The sequence below is a fragment of the Canis lupus genome, chromosome 9 (genome assembly GCF_003254725.2).
Source record: "Canis lupus dingo isolate Sandy chromosome 9, ASM325472v2, whole genome shotgun sequence".
Classification (NCBI taxonomy): domain Eukaryota; kingdom Metazoa; phylum Chordata; class Mammalia; order Carnivora; family Canidae; genus Canis; species Canis lupus.
In genome coordinates, this window is record NC_064251.1 from 8,234,259 (window position 1) to 8,246,843 (window position 12,585).

At 52.8% G+C, this 12,585-nt stretch overlaps 1 protein-coding gene across 1 annotated transcript in view; it reads left to right on the top strand.

The window, feature by feature from the left end:
- LOC112672734 (translation initiation factor IF-2-like) overlaps nt 1–12,585 on the top strand; it is a 176,358-nt gene that overhangs the window by 128,117 nt on the left and 35,656 nt on the right. Inside the window, exon 3 of the mRNA XM_049113761.1 lies at nt 6,392–6,466. Within this exon, the coding sequence (XP_048969718.1) occupies nt 6,392–6,466 (75 nt within the window). The remainder of the gene's footprint in view (nt 1–6,391; nt 6,467–12,585) is intronic.

A 12,585-nucleotide genomic window follows, 5' to 3' on the forward strand; every position in this document is an offset into this window, starting at 1 on the left:
TTTCATTTGTATTTTTTTTTTTAATACCAAGGGGGATTTTTTTCCCCTCATGGAACAATGCCTTTTCACGTTAGACATGTAGAAATAAAACAAATTGCCCATAAACTCACTACGCAGAAATGACAATGGTTAACCTTTTGCTGACTCCTTCCAAGTTCATTTTTGTAAACTATGCAATCCTGTAATCCATTTATTTTTACACAACTAGCAGTTAACACAGTTACTTACCACTGACCAGGAAATATGCTATGCAGTTGAACGCGTGGTTTAATTTACCACCAGTTAACCAATGTGTGAAACACAGACAAGCATAATCCTAGTTTATAACCTCCCCTAGAAATAATAGGAATGAGGGGCGCCGGGGTGGCTCAATCGGTTAAGTGTCTGCCTTCGGCTCAGGTCGTGATCCCTGGGTCCTGGGATCAAGCCCTGCGTTGGGCTCCCTGCTCAGTGGGGGAACCTGCTTCTCCCTCTTCCCCTGCTTGTGCTCGCTCTCTTTCTCTTTGTCAAATAAAAAAATAAATAAATAAAATATTTAAAAAAAGATTTTATTTTTTATTTAAAAAATAAAATCTTAAAAATCTTTAAAAAAAATATTTATTTTTTATTTAAAAAATAAAATCTTAAAAAAAAAGAAGAAGAAGAAGAACAGGAGCGATCATGGCTATCAGATGTGGAAGGCTTTCTAGTGACACAAAATGGTCACGATTGCTGCTCCCATTTTGCTGATGAGAAAGTGGACACCCAGGAAGGGGTCCAGGATGGCACAGGGAGTTGATGTTGCGGCAAGCTAGAATTTTAGTCTTAGACTCCCTGACCCCAGGACCTGTAAGCATGTGACACAGACTCTCTGTCGTCCATCTGCAGCCCTTTGCTCGCTACTTGACATCCTCTCATCCATCCTCTGTGCTCACTGCCCACTCCCGGGATGGGCACTTCTGCAGGATGAAGCCCGGGTCAGCATAGTCACTGTTCCGGAGGAGGGACGCTTAGCCGTGTCCTCCCTTCTTCCAAGTCTCCTTAATAGAGTCGGCTCCCAATGGATGTTTAACCTTTAACAACCTTCAACCTTTTGGAAATCGGAATCTGAGACTCAGCTAGAAGTCTTTACAACGACTGTAAGCCAGCTGACGATCAATTTGCACATCCCGGGGCCCCTTCCCTCTACTCCTAACTGGGGTCACCTGGAACCCTGATGGATTCGTTGCAAGAAAGCAACATTTGTGCTGTTTGAAGTCAAAGGCTGCTGTTTAGAACTGGTTTGTTTTCCCATAAAGTCATTTTGTCCTGGAGTGTACACACACATACATACGTGGCTACGCGTGCACACACACACTCACCTGTATATATATTTTTGGGGTTGTCCATATATAGTACTTCCCCATGCCACTTTGATCAAAGAGCAAAAGGACCATAGGCTCCACATGTAAGCCTAGAAAAGCCGGGTCAGGGGCGCCCGAGTGGCTCAGTGGTTGAGCATCTATCTACCTTTGGCTCCGGTCGTGATCCTGGAGTCCTGGGATCGAGTCCCTCATCAGACCCCCACAGAGAGCCTGCTTCTCCCTCTGCCTGTGTCTCTGCCTCTCTCTCTGTGTCTCTCATGATTAAATAAATAAAATCTTTTTTAAAAAGAAGAAGATGAGAAGAAAGGAAGAGTAGGCACATTGAAACAACCTCCTGGGCAGATCACGCTGGCATGAAGTGCCTCTCAGCCTGCGTACTCATCGCGGTCTCATTTCTCAGACAGACCCGGCCTTGCAGTAACCGTGAAGGTGTGAGCTCTAAATATGCCTGTACTGACCAGAGCTTCTTTTTTTGCTTGTGGGGTTGACTTAGGAGTGGATAGGGCATTTTTTCCCCTAGGGGAAACCCCCAGAAAGGTACATGAGGAAAGAGAGGGAGCGAAAAGCCCGCTGCCCTGCCACCAGTGCTTATTTTGGTTAGATGAAGGATAATCCTCACTTGGTGTCAACTTGTCCTGACATTCCAGTAACAGCTTTGGTGATCTAGCTGTTTATGAGCTAAGGAGATGGGCACCAACTCCTGTTAATAGGCATCTCATCCAAAGAGACTCCTTGGAGGAGAGGTGGGAGGAAGATGGAGAGAGAGAGTGAGTGTGTGTGTGTATTTAGGGAAATGTGCATATCTGAGCGTTCTCCAAGTACACATTTCACAGTTGGGCCAGAATAATTAGGAGGTAAATTGCCATCTGGGCATGTCAGTTCTTTTGTTTACTTGTACTGAGTTGTGCCAACTAATAAAGCCCTTGATTTGGGTTTGGGATGTCCCAACTTCTCTTTTGTGAGAAATTAACTGCCTGCCTATCTATCTATCCATCCATCCATCCATCCATCCATCCACTTCTTCTAGTTGGTGTCTTATTTGATTTTAGCCGGAGTGAGTTCATTTGTGGGAGAGACCACTGGGCAGCTCACTTGTCTGAGAGCCAAAGTGGGATGGGGCGGGGAGGAGTCGGGGTGGGCAGCAGAGAACGCCTTTCCGCCCTTCCTCAGCAAGAAAATTAAATAAGATAAATAAACCCTAATCCTGACCTGGGGGCAAATCCCAATAAAGATCCAGGTTAATTTTTCCTGACGATACAACCCTTGAATTCATTGTACGAATTAGACGGTTCTATGGGCCTAATTTGCCAGATCAGATTGTGTAATTATCTTTTATAGGGCTGGGTGTGATGTATGCTCGGTGTTTATGCTGCAGGGGGCTGAGTGTGTGTGTTTGGACTTCAGAGGTCCTGCTCTACCTGCCAGGCTGAACTGCTTCCACACAGCGGGGGTGGGACCTGCTGGAGTGCCGGCCTGGTCAGGAGCAGGCCCGGCGCACCTGCATGGAACAGACGGACTAAGGACCGAGTCCTTGGGACAGAGCTGGGAGGGGCTTGGGGGCAAGGCCTTTGGGCTGGGGCACGGGTCTCCGGGAAAGAGCAGTGGCATTGAGCATCGCCAAGGGCATTCGACAAAGGGGGTCCGCGTAAAGGGTGGCGAGTTTGGAGATTGGAAGGAAGTCCAACTCCGACCTGGGTTAGATGCTGGTGACCTTAGGCATTTTGCCTTCACGAGCCCCTTCCAACATTAAAACCAAAACCAAAACAAAAGCTGAAAAATGACGATTCATGATGGCAGTGGTGTAAGGATGAACAACAAAGGCTGGATCCGTTGTTATGTAGGCATTAACGTTATACTTATTTTATTTCTTCTAATTTCGTAAGAAATTAGAATGTGTTTTCTGGATCGGGGTCCTGGGCACTGCCTTCTGTGGGTGTCAGCCTTGGGTGCGTTCCTGGCAAAGGGACCCAGCGGGTAGGCCTCCTGACAGCTACTTGACCTGCTTGATGGAAGTCATCCCCCACCCCGTCCCCACAACATGGGACTCATTCAGAAGGTCCAAGAATTCTCCCAAACTGCAACCCTTCCTTTGGCCAAAGACTTATAAAGTGTTAAAAGCCCACATTTGAGCTCACCTATATTTCCTGCCCTACCCTGGCCAACCCTGGCCGATCATACCCGCTGCTGTGATGCATGACCTTCTGTTGCCTGCATGAGTGACAGCGTAGGTGGTGCACTTGCTGGAGAGGCAGTGGGTGGGTTGGTGTGGGACTGGACGTGTTCCAGCCTGATGTCTTCTTGTGGCCTCACCTGCTGGGCCTTATGATCCCCAGTTGAAGGTATCCGGGAGCACCAGCCCCTTCCATCTTGGCTGGAGGTGGTTGGGCCAGGAGCCACTAGGTGGTGTTTGGCTCAAGGCGTCCGTGGAGACATCTGGAAGGACCTAGCTGGTGTGGGAGGTACAGATGGAAGGGAGGAACCTTTGGGAGCAGGCTGTGGGTAGCCCGTTGCAAGATCTGGCCTCCCTCAGAGGTTTGGTGCCAGGCATGGCATGTTGCCATTGGCCTGCTTCCGAGGGAGTGCCATCCACTCCTCGGCCTGCTGTGGTCCACACCGAGGATGGAAGGGCAGTGGGGAGGTGGGTGTGCGGCCGCGACAGGGCCCTGCATGGCAGATGTTGAGTGAGCGTTCCGTGGGCAGGGAGAGGCTGCATCCGTGGTCCCCGGACCGTCTCGGAGGCCTGCAGCTTGCCTGCCCTGGATGGGCATGTGGACACAAAAAGCAAAGGGGAAGAAGCCCCGCTCGTGTTAAGGAACAGAGCAGAAACATACCGTTTCTTAGAGTATGTTTCAGGCTGGGGGCTGGATTGCCCAGAAGTGGATTGAGGGAGGCAGCTGTCTCTTGGGATGTGAGTGATGTCTCTGACCATCTGGCATCCAGAGTCAGCTGGGCAGGTCCCCTACTGGAGAGGCAGTGGGGAGGGGAGGTGTGTGGGGCGGGGTCAGTTGGCCTGAGGTTTCTGGGGATGGGGACCTAAGGCGGGTATTTGAGGGCATCCCTGCTAAGACCTGGCTACTCAGAGTGTGTTCTGTGGACCACCAGCATTGGGCTGACCCAGGAGCTTATTAGAAATACAGAATCTCAGGCTGACACTGAATTTGAATATTAAGAGAATCTCCAGATGATCCTTAAATTTTGATGCATATTAGACTTACCGGGGATGGGGAGTGGGGGGAATTGAAAAAAAAAATTGTTTTAACCCAGACCTGAGTTTATGCAAATCAGAATTGCTAGGAGTGGGACCCAGGCTTTAGTACGGTTTTCTAGCTGCCCAGGGGTAGGGGGACAGTGATTTCAGTAGGTAGCTTGGTCTGGGCACCTAGACTGTGAGAGTCCTTGCTCCGTTTCAGATCTCGTCCCCTTAAACCATAGGGTTTAAGTCTCATACTCCCCAAGGTCTGTTACTGCATTGGTTGGATTGGAATGTCTTGAGAGCGGGGTGGGTTTAGGTTTACTTGTATTAAATTTCCTATCTCCTCCTGGAAGGGTCGGGCTGGAATCACTTCCACTCACGTAGGCCTCAGCTTGCACGGGGTTACCGGATGCGCTCCACCTAACAAACTGAACGTGGGTGGGGCATGGGGAGCGGCTTTACATAGAGCAATAACAGGAGCGGGAATCCATCCTGCTGCCCGACTTGTTGGAGGGTATGTTGTGCTTTGGCTTGCTTCTTTTTGATGAGTTTTCCAGCATGAGCGAGGCATCTAGTTAGGTCTCAAGTGTTGCATGGTTCATGGGAGCTAAAATTGTTGAGTTCCTGGCCCTGTAGTCAAGAGCCCTACGTTGCATTCGAGGTTGGTCTTGGGATCAGTTTGTGGACGTGGTAAAATAAAGCTGGCCCAACAGATGTGTGTCCTCAGGATGAGGGGACGGGGTGCTGGGGCTCAGAGGATGCTGATCTGGTGGTAGGCATCGGTTGATGGGCTTGGCCACGGAGTACCAGCCTGGACCCTGTCCTCCGTAAACTCTAGAAACCCCGGGAGCAATCCAAGCGCCGAGATGATGTATGTGCGCATCCAGCGAAAGAACAAAACGCCACCCAAACAATCCTCTCCCTTGTGAGTGAAGGTTACAAGTTTTCTGTTTCAAATCTGATGGTATTATCTTTCCCCTTTTTTTCTTTCTTCTCTCTGTTTTCGTTTGCCATGAGCTTAATGATGGGGAAGCTTCGAATGGGGCTATTATCTTAAACACCTTTTGAAATACTACTCTTCCTGGTGTCTGAATCAGGCTGGACAGAGGTCGGATTTAAAGATTAAATATCTATTTTAGCAGCAGCAGCAGCAGCAGCGACTATGTTGGTAACCGCGCACATTTGCTCGGGAATTGGACGGATGGCACGTAATAGCCTCGCTCTCTGGGAACTCATAAAGAAATAAATGTTTGTTATTAATGGTGACTTTTGACTTGTCAAAGCCTGATGAAACTGGAGTAAAAAAAAAAAAAAAAAGAAATAAATGAAACTGTAGCTAATAACGGTGGGGGCCGGGCCCAGAGCTAGATGTTCCTCATGTGCTATCCCATGTCAGGAATTCAGACATGCCACAAGGTCAGAACATAAAAAAATGCAGAAATAGAGTCATAGGAGTCTTTGAGTAAAGGGCACCCCCCCCAAAAAAAAAAGAACAGCTCAGCACCGTGGCAATAGATTATTATTTTTTGTAGCCAAAATCCACCATAAATTTAAGTTTTAACTTGCAAAAAAAAAAAAAAAATCACGATCCAATGTGATACTCACTTCATTTTATTGTTAGGTCTAGTCCATTAGGATGATAACCTGTATTTTTTTGACAATACGCTTCTAGTTTGCTATGTCTGTGACGGATTTTTGCTTCATTCAGAATGAAGGTAGTTTTATTCTATGTTAAAGAATCAACAATTATGATTGTCCTTGGGGGGCTGTCTGGCACTCAGAGACATCTCCCTCTGGATTTGAGGAGAAGTTTTACTCTCCTGTTTCCTGATGTCACTCTCCCTTCTTTTTCTAGGTGAAATCGGAGGCTTGAGGCTGGCCTGGGGATGTGCTCCCCGAACCAAGAAAGAAGGACAAGAAAAAAAGAAAGGTGAGCGGGTGGCGGGGCGGTAAGCAGAGCGGAGCCACACCCCTGCTCCTCGGCTCGCTCTGGGGCTTTTTCTTCCTTTCGGCGGCAAACCTCCTTTTCCCAGGCATCCCTAGTGCACCTGCACCCGCGTGCCAGCCCAGAGGGGTGATTGGCAGGCAGGAGCCTTGCTGTCAGCTGTCAGAGAAGGTCCAGAGACACAGGTTAATAAATGCTAACAGTCATTGCAATTAATTCCAGGCAGACTGTGTTCCCACAGCTTCTACCTGGGTGAACTCACTCTCACCTCTCGCCACGCCAGCAGGTGAGCATGTCACACATGCCCAAGCTACAGATGAGAAAGCAGAGGAATGCTTCCTCGCCCTGGGTCGCCTTCTCTCACGGCCTCCTTCCCTAGGCTGCAGACCTGCACTTCCCTAGCCCTCAGTTTTTCCTTCTGTGAAATGGGGACAATGAAGGAGCCATCCCCACCGTGTTGTGGCATGAGATGAGAAGATACGGAGTGGATTAAGCCCACAGTTAAATGTCAATGGTTGTTTTTTTGTTTTTAACCTCACCATCCCTGGATAGGATCTTGGGTGATTTATTAAGCCTCCGTTTCCTCGCCTAGAAGATGCTGGTGCTGATACCTTGTCCTCATGGGAGGTCATGAGTTAAATGAGATAATACGACTAATACCAATACAAGGCTAGACCATGACAGATGCCCTGTGTCTTCCCTTCCTTGTGTGTCTTACTCCACATGGATCAAGTAGAGGTGTTAATGCCTCCGTCCCTTAGAACACTAAACCCTGGCAATTGTGATTTTTGGATCTGATCCTTCCCCCCTCCACCCCCGCTTCTCGCAGCCACCCTGTTGATCTTGACACAAGCTGGGGGTCCTCATCAGGGTCTCCAACCTTTGGATTTCCAGTCTTTCTTTCCCGAAGTTATCTTACCTGTGTCTTCTCTAAACGTCTTTCTCACACCCAGGTTTCATCGTGCCACTTTCTGATCTAAAAAACAAAACAAAACAAAAACAAAAACAAAAACAAAAAAAAAAAACAAAGCCGGAAAGCAGCCCTGTCATGGTTCCCTGTTGGTTATCCCAGCAACTGGATCTCACTGGACCCTTAATCTAATTATTCCCACCCAAATTTGGATCCTTACAGCCAGACTTCCCTGCTTTGATCCCACCCCCAGACTTGGAATATTGTCCACACCCTGCCTCCGTGCTCGCCCCCGACTCCCCACCACGTCTCCATCTGTGTGCTTCCCTCCTCAAAACCCCAGGACCACAGGGGCCCAGGGCACTGGTTGCTCCTTCAGCTAGAACATCAGCTCACCTTCGCCTCCCCGCACTGCTGCCTTGACAGTGGTGGGGGGTGGAGTGGGGCTCGTCTTCTGTTAGTTGGGTGTTTCTTCCACATCGGCCCTCTCTCCCTGCATGTTTTCTGTCCAGATGATGGTGTGGACCAAGGGCGGGAGGGTGGGTCTGGGGAGGAGTCAGGTGTTCTGTAGCTGCTGGGGGTGCTTGGGTGACTGGAGAGCTGTGAGTTAGGGCCAGGGTGTGACCGTGTGGCTCCAGGGGAATTTCCAAGCCAGTTGTGGGCACTGCCTTTGTGAGCACAGCACCCTCCACCTCAGCCCTCCCTCCCCCCTCCATCCCCAGGTAACCTCAGCCTAAATGGCTGTTCATTCCCTAAGATACACGGCCCCCCTGTGCCCTTGGGAACGGCCTGTTATTGGGTCCCCACTATGCGCCAGGACGGTTCCAGGCAGAGAAGCCCATCCTGCCACCGTGGAACCGGCCTGCTGGTGCAGGGAGGGTAGGTGATAAATGGCAACATGGTAAATAGGTTAATTATCTAGTACGTAAGCATGTGATAGCATTGTGCAAAACCGCGGGAATGTGGGCAGGAAAGGCAGGCCGAGCGCAGGGCGGGGAGGGGAGGGCAGCTTGCAGTGTTGAAGGGGGCAGGCGCCTCACTGAGGAGGTGACGTCTGAGCGCAGGCTTGAAGGGGCAGCCCTTGAGCACGTTCCCTGCGGAGGGGACAGTGACATTAGGCTGAGGGCAGGAGCACCGGCGGGGCCGGGGTGAGGCTCGGCCCGGGGAGAGCTTTCCCACCGAGGGTACCTGGGAGCCACAGCAGGGTCTTGAGACGAGTGTGCTGTGGTCACACTTACGGGCAGCTGGTATAGAAACCGAGAGGAGCAGAGCAGCTGGGGTCCATGGAAGTGCCTGTTCTGTCCCGCTCAACCCCGTGTATGTGACAACAGAATGGCATTTACGGGGGGGGACGAGCTGAGAAGCTTCCAGGACATTTCTCAGGGGCTCTGATCGCCTAATTTGGGATAGCGTCTTGCACCGGGGCCGTGGCTTCCCACGAGGGTCTGCCCCCAGTCCCCCCCTCCTGCCTGCGGAGCCACCAGGCATCAGACGGGCCCTCTGTAGGGTCAGCAGCAAGGAAGAGGAGTGAAGAAGGAGCAAGCGGGAGCGAATGAGCGGAGAGAACGATGGGGGAGGGAGACCAGATGCCCTGGTTTTGCTGTTCCAGTTGTAGGCAGGGCCGTGGCGGGGAGCGGGCTGCCCTCAGGGACCCCCAGGAGGCTCCTAGCTCAAGGCCCTCCCTCGTGGTCTCCCCTCAGCCCTCTGGGGGGGGCTCCTCCTGCTGCCCTGCAGTCTTCCCATCATCTTCCTCCTCCCTTTGACTATAGGGAACTCCACAGTTGCAGGGGAAAGTCCTCATTCGCCGTTTGTCCTTCCCGTCCTGCGGTCACAGTGACCCTCCAGGTGGGACGGGCTCAGGGTGCTCCAGCGCTCACCCTGAAACAGCGTGTCTTTCTTAGCACGCGTCCCTGAGGACCCGGTCTTGGTGCTTGGTAGTGAACGCCCTGTGATTTTAAGTGCGCTGAAAACTTCACACCTCGCCCCCGTCTCGGGGGACTCCTCTGTCACCGGTGCCTGGGGCAGAAGAACTAGCCAAGGATCGAAGCCCGGACCTCCTTCTACCCAATAGAGCCTTAGAAATGTGCACATGCCCTGTCGTACGCGCTTGGAGGAAGGAAAAGGCAACGAGCCGGGTGACGTCTTTACCTGCATCTTTGTCCCAAACCCAAGCGCATTTCCAGTCGACTCTGCTGGGGACACTTTCCTACCCGTGGCCGTGTCTACTTGCAGACCGATGGCCTGGGGACACGCAGTAGGGTGGTGGCCTGGCGGCTGGGTCCCCGCAGCGTCCTCGTAAGCGGTACCAGTGCGGCATTGACTCGGGGTCCTTCCTTTCACGGGGCTGTCACAGCCACTGCCTTTAGGCCCCAGAGGCTCCTGTGTGAGATCATCGGGAGGAAGAACTTTTTTTTCCCCTATAGATGAGAAAGCCTGACACCCCCCTCCCCCCCGGGGAGGATGCGCTCTGTCCCCAGCTCCGTCTGTCCCCAGCTCCGTCCGTCCCGTTCTGTGCGACCGGCAGGCAGAGGGTGGCCGACCCGGGGATGTCAGCCGTAACCATAAGTGACAGCAAGGAGCCAGGGCTCTGGGAGCAAGAAGCAAGTCCTGGTGGTGAGCAGCAGCGGGGATGACCTCACCCGGGGGACAAGAGCCATCCAAAGGACTCCCAGATGGAACTTCCCCTCGGGGCCCAAATGTGAGTCACCGAGGCTAGCGTCTGTGCAGCGGGCTCCGTCCCCGGGCCTCCCACGTCACCCTGGGACATCGTGGTCACTGCCGGGGCCTGATGACTCACCCGGGCTCCCAGGCCAGCCCTGGGGGCGGGGGGAGGGGGCTGGGGGTGGAGCCTTTCTCCCCTCTGGCATCTGTCCCCTCGGCAGGCGCTGTGACCGCAGCGTGGCCGGCTGCGTCCCGGGACACGGTGTGCGAGACGTGTGGAGCCCAGAAAGCCCCCTGTGTCCTGCAAGGCTGCGCCAAAGCCCATCGCAAAGTGCGGTCTGGAAAGTCCGGGGGGCTCCGTGGAGCTCGGGGGGCCGCAGCCGTGCCCCCTGAGCCACGTGGACGAGTTGCATTCTGCGACCTGAGAGGTGGGGGGCACGCACCCGCCCGCCTGTCCCCCAAGGGGCGCCCCGTCGCCCCATCCCCAGCGAGACAAGCAGAGTTCACCCAAAAGGCCAGCGCGGGCTGGCGGGGTGTCAGGTTTCCCGCCACACCGGGCCTTTCTCCCCCTCCGCTCCCATCTTCTGAGGATAGAAATAGTGTCATCTTCCCAACCTGTCACTCTCACACCTGCCGGGAGCCCCCGGCGGTGAGACGCCTGGCGCTGTCCAACCTAATGGCATCTGTGTGTATCGTCTGTTTTAGAAACCAGGTAGCAAGAGGGACTTTCTGAGGATTTAAAAAAAAAAAAAAGTAAATCTCCCAACTATTTCAGTGAAGTTTTTGGTTGCTTTTTTTTTTTTTTTTTGCCTCCTGTTTTTTTTTCTTTTTAATTTTTCCATATGTTTTTCCCTCCTTCTCTATTTTGAATTAAAAACATTTTTTTTTGTAGGAAAATACCATACAAGAGAGTGGGGAAAGGGAGGGCTCCCTGAAGGTTTGTTCCCCCAGGTGAGGTTGATCTAATATGTGTCTCCAGAGCACAGAGGAAGCCGGTCCTGCCAGGCCAGGCCCGTGTCCCGTCTTGACACAGCGCGTAGAGAGCAGGTGGACGGTCATGGGACTCAGTTTACCACCCCACAGCCTCTGTCCTTCCCCGGAGCGATGGAGCTAACGTGGCTTCACAGTTTTGTCTCATTGTCTAGGACTTTCCACGTCCGGTCTTCTTTGTTTGCAAGTGGAGGAAGGGGTAGGAAGGTATGAGAGCGGTCTTTAGGGTAAAGGTCAAAGGCAACAGGGCCTAACCCAGCACCAGGCCTAGGGGACCACCTGTCAGGCACTCCTTGGGCCTGGGATCGCTGTCCCTGTTGAGGGAGTGGGCGGGGAGGGGCCGGGGCAGAGGCAGGGTCACGGGGACACTGTTTGGCCTAGGCCACGAGGGTCAGCTTCACAAGGCCCCGCTGGCTGGAGATGAGGCGGTCGGAGGTATGGGCACGAATGTTACTTGGCCCAGGTGTGAGAACTTGTGCGGAAGGCTCGGCCTCCGGGTGACTCAGTCTGCTAGCAAAACTATAAAAGGGAAGTGACTCACTGTCAGCCCTGAACAAGAACTCCTAAGGCCAGGCCGCCAGCACCTGTCTGGGACGTGGTTAGTTATTAACGCTGCCAGTAAGAGTGTCATGGGAACCAGACGCCGGCCTGGATTGCTGGAGGCAGCTGGGCTTTCCACAGCCTGCACACCATCCACTCACCTCCTCGGGGCTCCTCTCCAGCCTGAACCGAAAGGCAGAGGAGCCCACGGAGCTCCTGAGTGTACCGTGTCTCCCAAGGTGCTTTGAGGATGACACAAACTCCACCCAAGACAAGGAAGGGAACCGGGAAATGGTTTGGTAAGGAGAAGCCTTAGCTAGAAGGTGAGGTCCAAGGAGCCAGCCTGAACCTGGCCCTTCCAGGAGGTGTGGGCTGTGGATGGGGCTGGCCCGGCCTGCCCTGCCCTGCAGGTGTCACCTGCACGTTTCTGGTTCCTGGGCCTCAATCAGCTCTGCAGTGAAGGCCTCTGGGGTGGTGTGGGCTAATCATTCCAGAGGCCCCAGCAAAGGAACCCTGCCTCCTCCCCTGGAGGCCTGACCTGAGGGTCATTAGGTCCTGCCCTATTGACCTGAGGCCCCAGAACAGGGTAGTGTCCTTGCTCTGTTCTGCTCTGAAGTCACCCAAAACCACTTTGTGAGGCTGCTTGAGACAGCTAGGTGGAACAGAGGGCCGGCTTTGAGGACCTCGGTGGGGCAGGTTGGCAAAGCCGAAGCTCAAGAGCTGAGGTAGGCATTCAGGTCAGCTCTGCTTTTCCTTTCTCATTCTCTAGGCCTGAAAAAATACACATGTACACAAATACACAAAAGCTCCTCCTTCCGGATCCCAAAAGGCATGCCTCACTGCTCTTGGGAGAGGCTCAGGCTAGACACAAGCCGTGCCGGTCCCTGCCAGCCCCTGCCCTTCCACTGCCAGCTCTCAAGCAGGAGGAGGAAGATTGAACAGGAAGAGATGGGAATATTAGGAAGCCATGCTCTCTAGTGTCCCCCAAAACAAAGCCCAGCAG